General features: G+C 51.1%; 2 protein-coding genes across 2 annotated transcripts; both read right to left on the bottom strand.

Annotated features, from left to right (window-relative positions):
- Positions 1–123: 123 nt before the first annotated feature.
- LOC114438360 (leucine-rich repeat neuronal protein 1) lies at positions 124–4,518 on the bottom strand. The gene is made up of 12 exons (XM_028409640.1): positions 4,392–4,518; positions 4,160–4,305; positions 3,800–3,901; positions 3,510–3,694; positions 2,940–3,182; positions 2,744–2,866; positions 2,502–2,624; positions 2,004–2,418; positions 1,803–1,929; positions 1,569–1,735; positions 1,341–1,487; positions 124–822 (listed from the first exon to the last, which is right to left on the bottom strand). Exons 1-12 carry the CDS (start codon positions 4,486–4,488, stop codon positions 274–276), a joined length of 2,424 nt encoding a protein of 807 aa, XP_028265441.1. The 5' UTR covers positions 4,489–4,518; the 3' UTR covers positions 124–273.
- A 5,501-nt stretch (positions 4,519–10,019) lies between these two features.
- On the bottom strand, positions 10,020–20,599 carry LOC114438369 (ETS domain-containing protein Elk-3). The gene is given in 12 exon segments (XM_075353409.1): positions 10,020–12,978; positions 13,477–13,578; positions 13,761–13,844; positions 13,927–14,075; positions 14,232–14,370; positions 14,451–14,831; positions 14,912–15,058; positions 15,196–15,224; positions 15,227–15,368; positions 15,445–15,624; positions 16,540–16,748; positions 19,667–20,599. Coding segments are annotated over 12 exon segments (1,686 nt in total). The 5' UTR covers positions 19,692–20,599; the 3' UTR covers positions 10,020–12,879.
- Between the last annotated feature and the right edge of the window lie 337 nt (positions 20,600–20,936).

The following is a 20,936-nucleotide window of genomic DNA, read 5'->3' as shown; positions in this document are numbered from 1 at the left end:
CAGATTTACAGCTTAAGGACTTAAACAAACAAAAAATGCCGCCATCGTTTGGTGTGTAAATAAAGATGGAGGAGGCGACAGGAAGTCGGGCTGAGGCTGGTTTTTGGCTCTGGGAGAAGGAGACAGGAAGGTCTGCTGCTACGGCAACCCTGGAGGACTGAAGGGTCTGAAGAGTGGATGTGATGCTGGAATAATGATGAAGACGAAGGTTGTGATTGGTGGGCTGAAACATGAGCCAGTCTCCTGATTGAGTCACATGACCTCCTCCTCAGACTACCACATGTAAGTCTTGGTGGTGTCTATCTGACTCCCTCCTGCCTCCTCCTCCCTCCCTCCTCCTCCCTGCTCCTCCTCCTCCTTGTCGTCTTTGTCCTTCTCGGTCTCGCTCTCCCACAGCGTGATGAGCGGCGGGTACAGCTCGTTCAGCGGGATGGACGTGGCGTGCTGCATGTACTTCTTCAGCGAGTGGCCGCAGGACTTGTGCTGCTGCACGCGGCGGCCCATGTAGACCACCAGCAGCACCATGATGGACAGGGCGAACATGGAGCCCATGACCGCCGCCAACGCCACGCTGCTGCGCCGAGACGCCACCAGCTCCACCGAGAAGCCCGCCTCCTTAGTGGTGACATTCAGACAGGAGGTGTGGACAGGAGAAGAGGGGAGGGGGGTATAAGAGGAGGAGGAGATAGAGGAGGGTGAGGAGCTAGGAGAGGAGGAAGGTGAGGGTAGGGAGGGAGGAGAGGAGGAGACAGTGAGGCAGACTTGGTACTCGGTGGCAGGAAGGAGGTGAGTCAGGTTGTACTCCTGAATGTCCACAGGAACCTAAGGGGGGCAGCAAGACAAAGAGTCAGCCAGTCTCCACAGAGACAAAGAGAGACAGAGAGACAGTGACAGACAAAGAGTCAGAGAGACAGACAGAGACAGAGACAGCGAGGGACACAGAGAGACAAAGTGTCAGAGAGACAAAAAGACAGAGAGAGACAGAGAGAGAGGGACACAGAGAGACAAAGAAACAGCGACAGAGGGACACAAGAGACAGAGAGACACAGACAAAGAGACAAAAAGACAGAGACAGAGGGACAGAGACAGAGAGGGACACAGAGAGACAAAGAAACAGAGACAGACAGAGACAGTGAGGGACACAAAGAGTCAGAGAGACACAGACAGAGAGACAAAAAGACAGAGGGGGACACAGAGACAGAGAGACAAAGACAGACAGAGAGACAAAGAGACAGAGAGGGACACAGAGAGACAAAGAGTCAGAGAGACAAAAAGACAGAGAGAGACCGAGAGACAGAGAGGGACACAGAGACAGAGAGACAAAGGCAGGAAGTGGTCACCTTGGCGGTGTAGCTGATTTGAGGGTTGTCGATGTGCACGGTGGCACTGGTCCATTGGAGCGAGTCCTGCTGGTTCTGTCCCACAGACAGAGCTCCTCTGCTGGGATACAACTTCCACTCCAACACCACCGACTGGGCGTTGACCACCTGCACAGGAAACAGGAAGTAGTTAGAGGACCGCATTTTTACAGCCCGCCATGTAACGTCAGCATAGTGATGACATAGCACCTTGGCGAGCACCACCAGAGAGACCGCAGCACTGAATGAGCTCCCGGGCCCCTGCTGTCCATCGCCCTCCTCGCCCGTCGACTCCCCCGAGGCCCGAGAGTCCACAAACACAGAGACGCTCTTGGTGTCGGCTCCCTCCATGTTCCAAGCCACACAGGTGTACACGCCTGAGAGACGACACGGTCAGTGAAACCAACACAGCTGTCATGTGACTAACCTGCTGCTCGCACCCACCTGTGTCTGACGGCTCAGCGTGTTCGATCACCAAGGCGCCGGGCTCCAGCACGCGGTGCTTCCTCTTCCTCCCGCTTAAGACACGCCCCTCCTCCATGATTGGAGCAGCCACTGCCTCGGAGCTCACCTGAGAGGAACAGACATAGTTTTAATTCTAACATTCAGTCTGAGTTCTGCAGACACTCATGTGACTCCGCCCACCTTGTCTCCGTTTGGCGTCACCCAGTAGAACTGGGGGGCGGGGTCAGCGTCCGCCCAGCACTCCAGCGTGATTGGCTGCCCTGCACTGACATTCATGGATGGTGGGAAGGCGTGAGGAGAGATGTGAGGCAGGCAGCTGTTAGCCCCGCCCCCACCCCATCCAATCACCACCACCTCCTGCAGCTCCCGGCCAATCAGGTGAGGCGGGGACGAGCAGAGCGTGATGGAGGATTCCAGCAGTTTGAGGTGTGATTGGTTGCCGAGGTGTGGCCCCCAAGAAGAGAGACAGTCGCAGCGCAGGGGATTTGAGTGGAGGGACACCTCCTCCAGAGAGGGGAGGGACGAGAGGAGGTCTCCAGAGAGGAGGCTGAGCTGGTTATTATAAAGGAGGAGTGTCCGGAGGGAGGACAGGTCACTGAGGGAGGAGGAGGCATGAGGTTAAAACAAGAAAAGACATCAGGGAATGAACATAGACATGTCTCAGAGACGCTCAGACACCTGAAGGCCTGCGGGTCCACGTAGGACAGACGAGGGTTGTTGCAGAGCTCCAGTTTGGCAATTTCTGGAAGGTTCTGGAAGGCTGCTCGCTCCACCATCAGTAGGTCCTCCATGTTGCTCAAACTGAAGGACAAACCAGAGTCAGAGACACAACAGGCAGAGACAGAGACCACACAAACACTGTCCTCTACAGGCAGAGACAGAGACCATACAAACACTGTCCTCTAGGGACAGGAACTGACCTGAGCTCCTCCAGATGCTGAAGGTTTTGGAAATCTCCCTGCTGGACTCGACTGATAGGGTTGCTGTTAAGGTCCAGGAACTTCAGGTTAGGGAGCACACTCAGAGCATCCCGGGGAACAGACCTGCCAGGACACCAGAGTCTCAGTCAGAGAGGTTTATCAAGAAGCAGGAAACAGGGAGGTTAACCAGACACACCTGAGTCGGTTATCATAGAAGGAGAGGCTCTCCAGGTAGTCAAGACCAAGGAAGGCTGCAGAGGGGACGGAGGCCAGTCCCATTCCAGCCAGGACCAGGCTGTGGAGGCGGGACAGAGGCAGGAAGTTCTTCTCCTCCAGACCCAGGATGGGGTTCTCCCCAATCATCAGGATCTCCAGGGATGGCAGGGACTTGAACCAGCGACTGTCGATGGCCACCAGATGGTTGGAATTGAGGTGGAGCCTAGATGGCCAAAGGGGGAGAGTTTGAATGGAGTCATGTGTGTTCTTGGCCTGAAGCGGTGTCTGTGGTCACTGTTAATGGTGTCAATGGTCTTGAGGTGGTTTGTGTGGTGCTGGGGGACATTTTTAGTGGTTCTACTTGTACTTTGTGTCCTTGAAGTGGCTCTGATAGTCCCTGTGGAGGACATAATTCTTCTAACTCAGAGCAGTTTTTCCAAGATCGTTAATTAACCCTATATGATTCAGTCAAGAGGTCTATGGATCCCTAATGTGGATCTGTATAAAGTGAATGAGATGATGGAGAAGAAGAAGCAGAAGAGGCTGTTACCGCAACAGGTTGGTGAGGCCGGCGAAGGCTTTGGGTCCGATGGAGGAGATGTGGTTGTGGTTGATGTAGAGCTCCTCCAGGCTAGACAGGTTCCTCAGACTGAAGTCCTCCAGCTCCTCGATGTGGTTCTCCTCCAGGTACAGAGTCACCAGGCGGCCCAGAGAGGACAGACCCATCGAGCTCACCTGGACAGAGAGGAGCTTGTTTTCCCTGCAGCACTATTTTCCAGCAGCTGTCATGTGACCCGTAGTCATGTGACGAGTGTGTGTGGGCCGGAGCAGGTGTGTTACCTGTGTGAAGTGGTTCTGTGACAGGTCGAGTTCTGTCAGGTTGGTCAGACTCTGCAGTTCTGTGGTGATGGAGGAGATGTTGTTACTCTGCAGCAGCAGCACCTACAACACACAAACAACAAAGATGAGTTTACAACATACAGCGTGATGTCAGAGCGAGGTCAGCATGATGTCAGCGTGATGTCAGCGTGAGGTCAGCATGATGTCAGCGTGAGGTCAGCGCCATGTCAGCGTGAGGTCAGCGCCATGTCAGCATGATATCAGCGTGATTTCAGCACGATGTCAGCGTGAGGTCAGCGCCATGTCAGCATGATGTCAGAGTGAGGTCAGCGTGATTTCAGCATGAGGTCAGAGTGCTACCTGTGTGTCGGCAGAGATGTTGGCTGGTACCCTCTGCAGGTGGAGCTCATTGCAGTCGACTGTCCTCGCCTGGTGATACACAGACTGTGGGGTGTACCAGGGCCGCGTCTCACACACACACTGCAGAGGACACAGCACAGAACCACCTACAGAACACACACACACCATGTGGTAAACAAGCATGTGCTAATCATCATGCATCTTCTGCTCTTATAGAAGTGGTCAGTATTACCTTGGCTGGCCACGCCCACTCCAGCACACACTGATGATGTCACCAGTGACAGAAAGAGCGCAGAGAGGACTGGGGATCCCATGATGCACTGGGCCATGACAGAGCAGAGACGGATAATGACGACTTCCTCCAGAAGGTCAGCAGGAGGCGCAGGTACTGAAAGGAAACACAGAATGCTTCTCTTTAGCTTAGCTTTGAATTTAGCTAGTGTATGAGGTCAGAGTTTTAAGTGAATACACACACACACACACACACACACACACACATTCTGTTCATATGAGCAGACAGCTGTGCTGCTGTTCTTTTGAATTTATACACACATTTGTGTGTATGTGAGGAAATGAAATGGGGACACGTCATCTATGATGCCATGGCAACGAACCAGGAAGACAAAGAGGTGGGGCTGACCTCTGAGCTGCTCTGTGATTGGCCTATTTCAATTCCCAGCTTACCCAATCAGATTACTCAGATATTGGAGCCAATGTTTTAGAATAGTATTTATTCATAACCCTGTGTGTGTGTTCATGTGTGTTCGTGTGTGTGTGTGATTGTGTGTGTTCATGTGTGTGTGTGAGCATTGTCTGATGTAAGGTAGCCAACAGCTGGCAGGTCACAGACATGTAATCCTCTACCTGCTGTTCTCCCTGAAGGAGCGCATGTGAGGCGACTAGAGCATCATGGGAAACTGAGTTCCTGCATGACTGTGGTTCACGGCCTGTGATTAGTTCGCGGTCTGTGATAACAGCAGCTGGAGAATAAATTCTGATGAACTGAAGTGACCCTGAATGCATCGTTCAGACAACTGAACCTCTTCCTCCTTCTTGTTAATGACACAAGGAAGTTTGTCTGCAATACATGTCCTCCTCCTGCTCCTCCCTTTTCCTCCTCCTCCTCCTCCTCCTGTCCCTCCACTGCTGAGCAGATGGAATAGTGATGAGGTGATATTAATTATTTAACGAGCTGTGAATGCCTCGTTAACTGTCCTTGTGCACAGGCTGTGATTGGAGACACTGACTCGGTAACACACACACACACACACACACAGGCCATCATCAGACCATCGTCACAGATGTTTAACACTGCTGGGAGCTGATCAATAATCAATGCTTCAGCTTATCAAAGATCATTCACTGATCAAGACTCTGGAACATTCCGTGACTGAAAGTTTCATCAAGTGAACAGCGAAACTTTCGATTACATAAAGGCGCCGTTACCATGGAAACGCTGCGACTGAGTGAAGAAGCTCTGACCTACTTTGTCTGAAGACTCTCATTCATCCAGGTCATGTTAAATCCAGGAGGCTAAAATCCTGATACTGGACTCAGAGCAGCATTCTGAAGACACTCTGAAGGCTCCTGGATCTGACCTACTTTATTACACAACACCCTCATTAGAGAGGAAGAGGCCCAAAAGAGGAGGAGGAGGAGGAGGAGGAGGCGAGGAAGAGGAGAAAGAAGAGATGGCAGGATGACGACGAAGATAAAGACAGTGAGGTCTGTCCTCAATAATGCATTACAATAACACAACATAGAGAAAACAAACAAACAAACACACAAACAAACAAACACCTCAGAGCTCAGCAAGATTAAACATTCTGACCCTGAAACATGGTGGAAGGATACACTGTCAACAAATAGTCCCAGCTCATACGTCTGTAGTAATCTATCAGAGGATGCTTCAACCTTTATGCTAAGCTAGGCTAACCAATTCCTGCACCTTTATAATTTCCTCCATTTTACCAGAGGATGCCAGTACCTTTAAAAAGCTAATGCTAACTATGATAGCACATGCTAACATCCTTAAATACACACATGTATTTCCACATTAGCACAGTGGTTTAGCATGCTAGCACTTCCTGTTCCTTTGGTTCTGCAGTCAGTGATCTTCTGAGAGTTTTATCCCATTTTATGACAGATACAGTTCAATAATTACTTCACCTCTTTCTGTCTGAAAATGACAGACGCTAACAAGTTGCTAAATGAAACTCTGAAGCTGAACTTCAACATATTTTAAATGATCTTTCAGAACAAAGAATCCTAAACTTTCAGCCACATTCTAAGCACCAGTGGAGAACTCTGATTGGCCGATAGTGGGAGTCAGCGGTGTGATGCTAACTTCCTGGTTGGTTCAAACACAAACATCACAGAGCTCATCATAATTAATCAACATCAAATCATTGTTGAATGGTTGTCTGTGTGTCGGCCTGTGATGATGGAGTGGTGACCTGTCCAGGGTGACCCCGCCTCTCACCTGTAGATGGTTGGGATAGGCTGCACCCCCCCCCCCCCCCTCCGATTCTGATGTCATTGTTGTTGTTGTCAAAGTAAAGACAAACAAACATGTTTCCTGTTTGGCTCAGTGACATCATCACAGAGAACCAATCAGAGCAGCCTGTGTTTTCACTCATGCAGAGGTATTAAAACAGACCGCGTGCGTGTGTGTGTGTGTGTGTCAGATGGTGATAATGATGATGATGAAGATGATGATGATGATGAAGATGATGATGAAGATGATGATCTTACTCTCTGTGACCCTCTCTCTGGTCCTCTCAGCCAGAGGACAGACGCCCATCTCCTCACCTTGCTCCTCCGCCTGCAGCTCCTCCTCCTCCTCCTCCGCCGCCGCGGGCCGAGCTCGGGCTCGGGCTCACAGAGCCAGTAAGATCGAGTCAGGGTCCGGCAGATTGGTCTAGTTCGCTGAAGTTCGGTGGATCCGTTGGAGGGCGGACCGAGTCCCGCTGCTGCCGCCGCTTTTATGTGAAGCATTGCCGTGTCTGCCTCCGCAGCAGCTGACTCCCCGCAGCCAATGCCGTTATAGGCCACCGCGGGACGGACCAATCAGAGCGCGGATGCTGCACAGAAGCGATGAAGGTGGTGGTGGTGATGGTGTGGGAGGGGGCATGACGTAATGTTTAAAATCCGTCCGCGGACTTTGGTGGAACTCTGAGATGCTGTCATCTGTTAAATAAGTCTTCATCAGGTCACACAAAGACACCTTCATCATCCTCGTCTTCATCACTGTAACTGACTCACTGAAGCTTTACTGTAACAGTGTGACATCAGAGCGGCTCACACACACACACACACACACACTTATAAACAGCACAACATGTTATCATGTCCTGTTTATCTGTCATTCTTCATTTATTATTTATACTTACTGCCAAAAGCGCCATTATTATTATTGCTATTATTATTATTATTATTAAATGGGAACCTTTTGGGCCCCTCGCCTTCTGTCCCTCCTCAGCTCCGGTAGCTCCTTCTTCTTCCTCCTCTTCCTCCTCCTGCTGCGTGTTGGGGTAAGTCGCTGTTTTTCATTGTTGATGTAGTAAACTCTATATTTAAGTTGAGGAGCTTGGTGTGTGCTGGTGGTTTGTGGGTCTGGACCGCTGTCCGGGCCCTCTGAGGTGTTCGGCTCGTTGGAGGAGCTTCATCCTTTAAACTTGGCGCTTTTAGCGATTCCCGCTGAGCCGCGCGCTTCTTCCATGTCACCTGACCGGTGCAGCGCGGCGGAGGGAGGGAGGGAGGGGTCCAAGGGCCAGAGAGCAGCGTGGTGGTCCTCTGCAGGTGTGTGTGGTCCTCTGCAGGTGTGTGTGGTCCTCTGCAGGTGTGTGTGGTCCTCTGCAGGTGTGTGTGTGGTCCTCTGTAGGTGTGTGTGGTCCTCTGCAGGTGTGTGTGGTCCTCTGTAGGTGTGTGTGTGGTCCTCTGTAGGTGTGTGTGTGGTCCTCTGTAGGTGTGTGTGTGGTCCTCTGCAGGTGTGTGTGGTCCTCGGCAGGTGTGTGTGGTCCTCTGCAGGTGTGTGTGTGTGGTCCTCTGCAGGTGTGTGTGGTCCTCTGTAGGTGTGTGTGTGGTCCTCTGTAGGTGTGTGTGTGTGGTCCTCTGCAGGTGTGTGTGGTCCTCTGCAGGTGTGTGTGTGGTCCTTTGCAGGTGTGTGTGTGTGTGGTCCTCTGCAGGTGTGTGTGGCCCTCTGCAGGTGTGTGTGTGGTCCTCTGCAGGTGTGTGTGTGGTCCTCTGCAGGTGTGTGTGTGTGGCCCTCTGCAGGTGTGTGTGAGTGGTCCTCTGCAGGTGTGTGTGAGTGGTCCTCTGCAGGTGTGTGTGTGTGGGGTGTGTGTGTGTGGTCCTCTGCAGGTGTGTGTGAGTGGTCCTCTGCAGGTGTGTGTGTGTGGTCCTCTGCAGGTGTGTGTGGTCCTCTGCAGGTGTGTGTGTGGTCCTCTGCGGGTGTGTGTGTGTGGTCCTCTGCAGGTGTGTGTGGTTCTCTGCAGGTGTGTGTGTGGTCCTCTGCAGGTGTGTGTGGTTCTCTGCAGGTGTGTGTGTGGTCCTCTGCAGGTGTGTGTGCACTTCTGTTAACTTTCCTTGTGTAGTGATTTATTTTGTCCAGTGGGGGGCGCTCTCTCTTTCTGCTTATTGTTCCAGTGAGCTGAATAAGAGTTCATGTGTAGCAGATTTCACAGACACAGCATGGGTGCAGGACATGAAATACAGAACACACATCTTATGAAATGGCAGAATGCTGCATTGCATTGTGAGGGATAGTTAGACGGCGTGTTGTGTTGTTTTCAGAGGAACTCTCGTGTTTTATGACCTCTGTTACACAAACACGGTTAAAGAAGAACACATTTAGATAAACAGCCTTTAAAGCCCTCATTTACAAAGATCAATAAGTTTAAAACCTCTGGGCTCAGACACACACACACACACACAGTGTTAATTCCTGCTGAGTGAAAACAATCCTCTGCCTCTGAAATCCAGATTATTCTGGATTAAAAAGTAAACATGCACTCCTGTGTGCATGTGTGTGTGTGTGTGTGGAGTCACATGACCATAAAGAGAGGCAGCTTTAGTTAGCATTAGCATTAGCAGAGAGTCTCCTCAGTATTATTAAACTGTTTACTGATCCAGGTGTATCAGTGTCAGAAGTGCTTCCTGGTTTCCAACATGGCCACCACATCATTCTCAGCTGGCAACGGTCAGTATTGATCAGGGCTGCTGTGTGTGTGTGTGTGTGTGCGTCACACAGACAGACTGTTAAACTTGCTGTGATGAGAAGCGATATCTAAGCAGATTCAAAAACACTCAGCCGACCTTCAGTCAATCAGTTATTGATTACAGATGCAGTCAGTGTGTTGACTGATACATATGAAAAGCCAAAGCAACCTCACTGATGATAATATTCACTGCTGTAGTTCCATCTGCCAGGCTCCAGGCCCTGAGTTCATGCTGAACCAGGTTTGGTTCGGTCCAATCAGAGTCCAGTCAGGAAGTGCTGTCAGTTCTGTCTGTGTCTGTTGCTTCATGAAGACTTTTCTGCTTTGATCAGTTTGACTTTATGCTCATATTGTCCTCACAGAGACACAACAGTCCTCTACACACATGCTAACTGCTACATGCTAGCTGTCAGAGAGCCTCAGCAGCTGGTTGTTGTGTTTCCTCTGATTGGAGGAAGTCAGCTTGCTGACTGACAGATGGTTTATCCAATCAGCTGCTGCTGATTCTTTTAGATTGTTTCCACCATGATGGACCTGATGGTCAAACGGATGACAAACCATACAGAACAAAAAACGTTTTATTATTTTTAGAGTGTGTGAGTGTGTGTGTGTGGTCATAAAAAACATTTACATCAACAAAGTCTTGTCCATAAAAATAGCTTTTCTTTTTAATATTTCCAGTAAATAACATGTTAAACATGTAGAACTCTGTCTCAGAAAAATAAAGATAGGCCCGCCCCTTTACATCAATAAACCCCCCAACCATTTATGGCAGAGGAGGGGCGGAGCCACACAGGATCTAACAGTGACAACAGGCCACAGAAACAACACATCATCAGCACTCATCAGCCATTGGTCAGGCCTGTCACATGGTACAGAATATATAGATTCATGAGTTAAATTTATATACAGACAAGAGCTGTTTACAATTAGGAGAGCTTTCTGCCTGACTGCTGCAAAGCATCATGGGACAGCACTATCCCCACATTTTAAACACATGACCAGAAGTGTGTGGACATTGCAGCCGCCAAAAGTCTTTCAACTGAAACATGGCGACAGATTTAAAGAACAGAAACCAGCTGTGTGCTGGTCAGCTGATCAGACAGAAAGCTCCAGAACAGCAGCTGTTCCACCACCAAAGAGTCTACCAGAGAAAACACAGGCATGGAGTTCATGAGCGCCCGTCTGTGAGAGAGGGAGGTCGTTAGACGACTGAAACCTGAAGTCAAACGGAGCGTGCTGCGTTCAGGAACCACAGCTGAGACTCAGACTCCCCATCACCAGGACTGTGAAAAATGTTGTGCTGGGTTTATTTGTTTGTTTATTCCTCTAAACAAATCTACCTTGTTACAAGTTGTGGTTCTGTTGTTTGAATGTGTAGCTGCGTGTGAAGCAGAGACGTCTGACGGCCAGGTGTTCAGGTCTGGGTTCTCCCGACACCGGCCGAGAACCCAAAACTTTTGAAAAACGTAAAAACTGTTAATGTAAAAAAACAAACATACAGATAAAGAACCTTTAAAAAGCACGGATCAGGTCATTGTAAGCCAAACAGAACCTTCACTGAGTAAATGTGTTAGAACACACTGATCAATGAGGCCTGATCAACATCTGTCCACAGCAGCACAACACTTTTCACAGCCAATCAGACGGCGCCGCTCTGCACACCGCATCAGGTGGTGGCAACTTTGACAACGAAAAGGAAAAAAAAAATAGTCTCTGGACATTACCCAGAATGCAATGCTGTCACTGCTCCATGTAAAGACATTCTTCCTGTTCTGCTGGTGAGAGAAACGTCGAGATGTTTTTCACAAGAAATGGCTTCAATTTTTTCGCCGTCATGCTGGTAACGATGCACAGCGTGAGGGAGGCGTCTTTCTTAAGGCTTTGCCGAACCACGTACACAATATAAACACGTCTCTGATAGAAAAATAGAATCATGCTGTAAAGAGAGAGAACAGTCTAACACGATGGCTTCGTGCTGCGTTTACTTCACCACTGAGGCTGGGACATCTCAGCCTCAGTGGTCAGGGACTGATCGGAGGCTGGTTCAGATTTGTTCCAGTCACACTGTCAGAATAAGAGATTGAATTTGAGCCTCACTTAGTCCCTGACGCTGCAGCTGTGTAAGTGTGAGGAAGCTGCGTCAACCTCAGCCTGAACTGAGCACTTCCTGCTTCACAATAAAAGCTTCCCTCTTATTGTGAAGATCAGCGAGTTGTCAGAGCTCCTCCCAAAGAGGAAACGTGTGTGTGTGTGTGTGTCAGTCAGCAGCTGCATCATCGTACACAGAAGCATAGGAACACGTTTACAGCGTCAGCAGCAACAACAACGACAACAACAGCAAGTCAGCAACAGTCGAGTCAGGTTACCGTGGCAACCGCAGCGAGCGTCAGAAATAACAAGAACAGTCTTTTTTAAAAAAGAAGTGTGTGTGTGTGTGTGTGTGCGTGCAGACTTCACAGCCCTACTTTGGAGAAAAAAACAGAACCTGTAAAATGGGTTCTGATGTTATGACGAACTGAAGCTGGCAGGCCTCAGACTGAGGGTTTATTTTCTGGATGTTTTTTCTGAAATGTAAAGCCCATAATAATGGTGCATTATGGGCAGTTTGGCTCAAAACCACATCTGGACCCCTCAACTGCTCCAGCTGCAGTGATCATGTTCTGATTCATTTCATTGGACATGTGATGAATCGGATGAATTGATGCTGAAGGTGGTTATTTACAGGATCCTTCAGTGTGTGTTGAAAAAAACAAAGTGAAAACTCTCCTTCCATCTGTGCAGATATAACCTCTGTGAGGCGCTCAGGAACAAACATTCCAATAATCAATAAATGCCTCAAAATCAGGAATTCTGCCACACTGAAAAATCACTCAGCTGCTGAGCATGTGCAGCTCCGCTCCTGTCCTCTGTCAATCAAGCTGTGCCATCCAATAACAGGCCATGCATAACTTGAGGAAAGGTGTGGTCTTAAAAGTGGCCAATGAGAGCGGAGCGACCACAGGAATGGCTCTGAAACACAAAATCAAACGCAGCCCCTGGCCTCGGGAATAAATAACCACCAGAAACATGGTGCATCGTCTCAGCTCCCCCTTCATGAGGGGGGGTGTCTTCAGTGGACAGGAAGTCTTCAGGTCCTCAGACAGCAGCGTCCTCAGTCCAAACAGCTGCTCTCCTTTATGACATGTTTCAGGAACATCAGCTAAAGGCAGCTTCAGTCAGAGGAAAGAGTCAAACGTCCTCCATCATGTCATCAGACAGCGTGTCTGTCCTGATGTTCTGATCTCTCCTCAGTTTAACTCGAGGACACAGACATGAAGGGACGAAGCATGGATGTCCTGCAGCTGGCTGCACCTTTACAATCAGTCCAAAGGGTTCCAGAAACGGTCTTACCAGTCGGCAGGCTGACTGCAGCGTCTCAGAGTCTCGGTGTCCTCCCACAGACGGAGGCACCATCAAAGGCCCATTCCCACAGGGGGAGGTGCAAAGCAGGAAGGGTGCTCAGGGTTTCTGTGGGCCAGGGGACAGCACCACGGGGGTGGAGAGGCCGTCCACACTGAGGGCCGGGATGTGGATCTGATTACTGCCGTTAGAGGGAAACTGAAGATGGACAGAGAGACGGGGGACAGAGAGACATACATGGAGACAAGCTGGATTTTAGGTCCTGGATGTTCAGCAGTTTTAACCAGAAGGTGGCGACAAAGAGTCCAAACAACCCAACACACACTCTCACAAACACACACACAGGCACTCACACACACTCAGAAACATGTTAACAATTTCCTTTGCAGGGTCAATAAAGCATCTATCTTTGCACAGTGAGGTTTACGCAGCCATCTGTGAATCCTTTACATTGTATGTCAGAGGAAACACGTTCAGCTCAGGGAGTGAACTCCGGTTATGTAATCTTATGTAACATGTCTTTGTAGTGACTCTGAGGTTCAGACTCTTCTCTGTGCAAACTAATGTGTTCATCAGCATATTTATCATTAGCAGGAAGGACGGAGTCGCCTTTAAGAACTCCATCTGATGACAGATGGAGGCACAGGTGAGCCAGAAACCTGCAGAGTGTGTGTGTGTGAGGAAGTCGTGTGATACCTGGAAGGAGAGTTTGGCAGGCGATCGAGGGGCGATGGGACTGAGCGTGCTCCAGAAGTGGATGGTGGAGGGAAGAGCATTGGGAGTCAGCAGGACCGGGGTCTAGGCCAAGAGACACAGAACTCATCAAAACAAAGCAAGCAGAGCTGAAGGAACAGGCACCGTTCTATAGTCCCTGAATGCATCGTGTGCTACCACCTCTGAGCTTCAGAGCTTCTTATTTAAAATCCTCCAAAGATAAAGTGCAGGTTAGGGTAACACACAGAATCAGGGGCGGAGTTTACCAGAGCGTGGGAGGTGATGACGGTGGGTGTGAGTGTGTTGGTCGCTGATCCAGGAGCCAACAAACTGTTAACCGCTGCGTTGACCTGCAGGGGAAACAGGATGTGAAGTCACACACACAGACAGCATCACAGAAGTGAGTCCTCATTCAAGTACTGAAAGTCTGACCTTATCCAGGGAGAGGCCGGGGGGGAGGGAGGGGGAGGAGGGCAGCTCCAGGCCCCGCGGCTTCTTTGGTTTGGGGTGAGTGGTGTCCGACGAGGAGGTGACCGCAGGGGTCCCCGCTGAGGAGCAAGATGCAGGAGAGACGGCAGGATCTGACGGAGACAACGAAACAATGGTGATCACATGACTCGAGCTGATCACATGACTCCCGCAGATGGTCTCTATAGTAACACACTGCACACACTACAGGACCCAGCCTGTCAGTGGACCAATAAGAGCGCAGCAGACTGTGGCCATTCTTCTCTTACCTGTCAGGATGCTCCTGCTGCCCCCCTCCCCTGTCTGCTGCTGACCACCAACCCCTGGCTCCACGCAGGGTGGGGGTGGAGTCTCTGCGATGGTGAGGGCCGTCTCTGGTTGTCCTGAGCCACAGATGAGCTGAGGAACCTGCGGAGGAGTAGCAGAGCTGTCAGAGCTGTGAGGACAGGTTCAACGTCAGGGTAAAGGGTGAGAGGGCCTGCTCTCACCTCCTCCACCTCAGTCACCATCTCCAGCAGCTCCTCCTCTGACGGCAGGTTCTCCTCTTTGATGATGATGGGGGGAGGAGGAGGGCGGGCAGTGGTAGGAGCAGAGGGAGGAGGGCCAATGGAGGGAGGAGCCGCCGCCACGGGCGCCTGCTGCTGCTGCTGCTGCTGCTGAGCAGGAGGAGGGTTGATGATGACAAAGACGGGTGGGGGGTGAAGGGGGAAGCTGGGGTCTTCATGCTGTGGTGGCCCCACATGAGGCGGTGGCACAGGGCTGACCGCCCCCCCAACAGGCCCGAGAGGGATAAGGGGGGTGAGCGAGGACGGGTCCCCGACATTGGTGAGATAAATCTGAGGAGGGTCACTGAGAGCAGCAGGAGGATTCTGGGAAACAGATATGGAGACGTTTGACTGGAGAGCGGGCAGGACGGCATAAAGAGCAGGGGGCGGTGCCGGACACTGACCTGTGACTGGCTGCTGATGCTGGCTGGGATCTGTGGGCTGAGAGCTGGAGTTGGACACGGAGACGTGTGAGTGACAATCACCTGAAGAGCAGAGTCAACAGTGCCTCCTACGGACGAGGAGGACTTAGACTCTGACAACATAGAGACCTGAGGAGGAGAAATGACATGAGGTTAGTGGAGCCGGTCTCTGGTTCCGGAATCAATGATCCATAAAGTGCCAATCGGGAACATCAATAATCAACAACTCATTGCCCTGAATGGGGCTAAGCGGCAGCCTCTCTCACCTCCCGAGGTGTGCGGTCGAGCTTGGGGTGGGGTCTTGCTGCAGGAGGAGCTCTGACTTGTTTGGGCGTGGGTTGGGCGGGGCCTGCAGTGATTGGATGGTGAAGGTGGAGTAGAGGCCAGACTTCATGTAGTCGTTCCTGGAGCTCTTCTGTGAGCTGCTGGGCGACGAGCGCTGCAGATCAATACAGAAACCAATCAATCAATACAGCAGCGTCCTCACAGATGCACAAGAGTGGTTCAGACCATACCTGCGGTAAGCCTTTTGATTGACAGGTGGATACCACGCCCCCAAGACTCTTTGATTGGCTGCTTGGGTCATCCCTCCTCTGGCCTTCGTCTGTGCCCCGCCCACCGTCAGGCAGGGAGGGGTCGGGCTGACTCACAAATTTATAGACGAACTTCTGCCCGCTCACCTTCTTTATGATGTTCTGACAGGAAACACAGAGAGTGATGTCAGAGCGCCCAGGCCTGACGCCATGTTTAAGGAGGCGCCTCAGACTACAGGACCTGCTGCCTGTCTGAGGGCCTGGCTGCCTGTCTTAGGACCTGCTGTCTGTCTTAGGACCTGCTGTCTGTCTTAGGACCTGCCGCCTGTCTTAGGACCTGCCGCCTGTCCCAGGACCTGCTGCCTGTCTGAGGGCCTGCTGCCTGTCCCAGGACCTGCTGCCTGTCTGAGGACCTGGCTGCCTGTCTTAGGACCTGCTGTCTGTCTTAGGACCTGCTGTCTGTCTTAGGACCTGCCGCCTGTCTTAGGACCTGCCGCCTGTCCCAGGACCTGCTGCCTGTCTGAGGGCCTGCTGCCTGTCCCAGGACCTGCTGCCTGTCTGAGGACCTGGCTGCCTGTCTTAGGACCTGCTGTCTGTCTGAGGACCTGCTGCCTGTCCCAGGACCTGGCTGCCTGTCCCAGGACCTGCCGCCTGGCTTAGGACCTGCCGCCTGGCTTACGGCCTGCCGCCTGTCTTAGGACCTGACGCCTGTCTTAGGACCTGCTGCCTTTCCCAGGACCTGCCGCCTTTCCCAGGACCTGCCGCCTGTCTTAGGACCTGCCACCTTTCCCAGGACCTGCCGCCTGTCCCAGGACCTGACGCCTGTCTTAGGACCTGCCGCCTTTCCCAGGACCTGCCGCCTGTCTTAGGACCTGCCGCCTGTCTGAGGACTGTCTTAGGACCCGCCGCCTGTCTGAGGACCTGGCTGCCTGTCTGAGGACCTGCTGCCTGTCTGAGGACCTGGCTGCCTGTCTGAGGACCTGCTGCCTGTCTGAGGACCTGCCGCCTGTCCCGGGACCTGCCGCCTGTCTGTGTGAGTGCTGGCGACAGGCCGTGGTCACAGTTATCGGTCGGTACCTTGTCGTAGTAATATCTGAGCGCGCGGCTCAGCTTGTCGTAGTTCATGTTGTGCTTGTTCTTGCGGAGCCCCCAGAGTCGAGCCACCTCCTCGGCATCCAGCAGCTTGAACTCTCCCTCCTCACCTGTCCAGGCGATCAGGTTACGCTGCCGTTGGTCCTCCAGCAGGTGTAGCAGGAACTGCCACAGCGTGATGGAGGGGTCCATGGCTGCAGGGGGCACAGACAGGCGGGTTCAGTTCTTTCACCACTTTTACATACTTTCAGCTGTGCACACACTCCAGGCTTTCTCTTTATAGATAGACTTTATTGATCTGTGAGTTTTATTTTTATATTTCTTTATTAAACTTGAATCAGTCAGTGTGTAGCCGTCACACACGTTTTCTATAGAAGGTGCTTTTGTGGTTCAAACTGACACAGTGATTCTCATCTGAGGCATTAAAGTGTCGTGAGAGGATCAGCTCTTCAACACACACACACACACACAATATAAAGTCCTGTTCCTCTACACCAGGGGTGTCCAAACTACGGCCCGCGGGCCAACTGCGGCCTGCGAGCAGGATTTTCTATGGCCCGCGGCTTCTATCTTAAAATGTGTTATTTTTGGCCCGCCAGCCAAACAGAGTAACAGCAGAGCAGTCCGTCTTTGCTTGTTAACGTTCTCTGTTATTAGACTGTCAGCTGTACAGAGAGACGCGACACTTCTCCCAAAAAGACTCATTCAGTACGCATCTGTCGTAAGGCACGTCATCACGTTTTTACGCCTCGTTGACATGCACTGCAAACCTGTGTAAACATTAAATTACCAGACCCTTTGAGATCAGCACTAAATGACTCCCACCTGGTCTACCTGACATTTTAATGATGTCTGCTGCTCCTAAACCAGACCTGCCACATATGATCAGATCTCACCTTCACAGTAGAGTCAATATATGTGGGCAGCAGTGGCTCAGTGGTGAGCAGGGTTGTCCAATAACCGGAAGGTCGGCGGTTCGACCCCAGCTCCTCCCTAGTCATTGTTGTGTGTCCTTGGGCAAGGCACTTTACCCGCATTGCCTCCAGTGCACTCACTGGTGTATGAATGGTGGTCGGAGAGGCTGTAGGCGCACCTTGGCAGCCACGTCTCCGTCAGTCTCCCCCTGGGGAGCTGTGGCTACCACTGGTAGCTCACCACTGCCACTGTGTGAATGTGGTGTGAAAGAATAATGCATCTCAATGTAAGCGCTTTGAGTGCCTGCCCAACAGAGCAGAAAAGCGCAATATAAGACCAATGCATTATTATTATTAATAACTTGCCTGTTGCTCTGTTATCACAACCACGGTTTCTGAAAGTTTTAAATTTATGCTGTATATTCATATAACATTTTCTGATCTGTTCATCTGAATGCTAAGATGTTATTTTGTTTGCTGTGTAAGATGTAACATATTACAAAACAGCATACACAGTTTTTATTGTTTAAAATAATGACATCGGGGACTGTTGGCCCTCGGAGAGTTTCGCATTATCGAATCTGGCCCTCCTTGAAAAAAGTTTGGACACCCCTGCTCTACACAATCAGCTCCATCCTGTCTGCAGGCAGTGTGTGTGTGTGTGTGTGTGTGTGTGTGTGTGTGTGTGCAGAATAACTCAGGTATTCAGACAGAAATCAGCTGCAGGAAGCTGCAGGTCAGACAGAGACTCTCTGAGTGTTGGTCATGTGACTGCTGCTCACAGTGACTCCATCATGGCTTCCTGCTGGGTGCTGAGGAGGACAGGACTTGGTGTATTTAGTGAGTCTTTTCCTATGTTTATTGAATATTAGGTTCGTTTTTTAGTTTAAATGATGCATTTAGGGAGCATAGGAAAGTTTGATGAGTCTTTGCTTTTACAGTTTCAGATAATGATGGTAGCATTGGTAGTGTAGGTTTTGGCACTAGGCTGCCTTTACCCCCCACACACACACACGCAGAGGGAGCGGCTTCTCCCCCTCTGTTCACACACTGAATACAAACATGGAGGTGTGTGGGAGGAGGCCTGCAGCTGAACTGAATGAAAATGAATGAGAGTCATGAATGAGGTTCAGTTATGTCACAGAGGAGTGTGTCAGAGGAACCCTGATGACTGCAGACACACACTGTGTTAATGCAGCAGGCCTACCACCAACAGTTGGCTCTACAGGGACACGCTGAGTGACTGCGAGCACAGGACGCCACACCTCGCTGCTGATCAGGGGCAGCAGATGGGTCATAGTTCCTGTGGAACGAAAGCTCAGACGCTCTCCTGAACTCCGCGTTATAGAGGCTTAAACCAGGAATTATCCTGTACCCAGAGAACACTGCGTCTGCTGTTTGCAACCTATCTGACTGCAGTCTCCACCACAGAAGAAGAAGGTTTGTGACTTCCTGTGACACTCTTCTGTTTCCTGAAGGCAGGGAACGTCCACACACCTGACATGGACCTGCAGTGACTGCTGGGATCAAGTCATGATGTGAGTGAGGACGGGCGAACACTAAACGAAGGTCGTCTGTTCAGTCTTATTTAACCCTTGATTCACTGTGGCTGCTCTCACTGCTGCCCTCCTGCTGCTGTAAAAAAACAACCAAAGCTGCAGGCTGCATTGATCAGGCCCTCACACCCCTCCTGCTGGGCGGGATGCACTCAAGGCTCGCAGGGACGCAGGCCTTGCTTGGTAATCCACACCAGTCTGAACACATGAATGATGCTGCTCACGACTGCAACAGGACCTGATATGGTCCTGATTGACCTGGTTACTGTAACACACATGATGCTGATTGCAATCATGTGACTGATAATATTCAAAGGTTGTTATGGTGACGCTGACGCATTCTACAGTGCTGTGAGATATGACGTGTGTGGCGAGCTGTGAGTGCAGCAACATGTTTTACTTTCTGCTGTCGTCATGGTAATCATCCACAGAGATCACTGTTCACAGCAGGCTGTAAGCAGTGTGTGTGTGTGAGAGGACTGTCTCACTGCTGGAGTCCTGCTCCATCACAACAAAGGTCAGACTGCAGGTCCTACACACTGACGTCATACAACCAGCAAACAGGACAGCACACACACACACACACACACACACACACAGCAGCTGCACACCTGTTGCTGATTGTGTGACACACACTCTCACCGTTGATGAGCGGGTTGGACTCCATCTCCAGCTCAGTGCGAGTTGTGCTGTTGTTGTTTTTTCTGTCTCCCGGTGGACTCAGACCTTCTCCATGCTGCTGCTGCTGCGCTGTTCTGTCGTTGTTGTCTGTGTGTGTGTCTGTGTGTGTGTCCTCGGAGCAGCGTGCAGCTGTCAGAGCCGGGCTGAGGACAGCCTCTCTCCGGACCTGGTGTCGTTATGTAACCGCTGCGAGCCGCCGCTGCTGCCGGGCTCTGCTGCCTCCATGCTAACAACACTCACCGACAGCAACGGAAAGTTCACACATCCAGAGAGCCCGGCGACACCGCGCAGTGCGGTCCACACAGCAGGCACCGGAGCTTCAGACAAATGAACCGTGGATCAGTTCCGCTCTGTGCGTCCACCGAGGTGCTCCTCTCCCGCTAACATCCCTGCTGTCAACCTGGAGGATGGGGCTAACTAGCGATGCTAACTAGCGATGCTAACGCTGCCAAGCTAAGAGCTTTTAGCATTAAAATGGAGTTCTTGGTATTTCCTCGGTGGGTTGTTTAGGTGTTATTCTGCTGCTGGAGTCGTAGCCTCCAACAAGTTCCCACAAGTTCGAGCTATTCCGAAGTCGTTAGCCTCGTGTGCTAACTAGCTAGCCCAGCCTAGCGCAGCCTGCGCTGTGACAGCCCCCCGCCTTCCTCCGCTGCTGCTGGTGCGTCAGCCCCCAAACCAGCGCTGCTGACTGCGGGCTGGATCCTCGGAGTTCACCGCAGACCCTCTGCGGGCCTCTGGCACGGGGCGAAAGTGTTTTGTGCGATCCAGCCAGCGGTTCGTTCGCAATGTTCGGATCCAAAGCCTGGATTCATCTGGACGGAGTGTTTTCCCAGTTTCTTCCTGTTTGGACGAACGCCTCCTCACTTCACATCAGTCAGGTTAGCACAGGTAACACTTCCGGTTAGGAGCGGAAACGTTTTCAAAGTAAAAGTTACTTATTGGAGTCGATTCGATTAGACAAAGTAATAAATAAATACAGATACAGTCATGTTCGGACGGTTTTAAGGCTGAGCGCAGAGCTCTGAAACCTGGTAGGAACTGGATTAGTTTGATGCCAAGACCATCAGAAGATCAATACACAGAGCGCTGATCGTAGAACCTGATCAGTCTGTACAGTGAAGAGTGTGACTTAAAAACACTAATAAAGACATGAAAAACCTTATTCAGACAGACCTCTGAGGACACAGCGTCCAAAACCCCAGCAGATATCCTGAGGTCTGTTTGACAAAAG

This window comes from Parambassis ranga, chromosome 7 (genome assembly GCF_900634625.1).
Source record: "Parambassis ranga chromosome 7, fParRan2.1, whole genome shotgun sequence".
Lineage (NCBI taxonomy): Eukaryota > Metazoa > Chordata > Actinopteri > Ambassidae > Parambassis > Parambassis ranga.
This window is presented reverse-complemented; position numbering and strand designations above follow the sequence as displayed.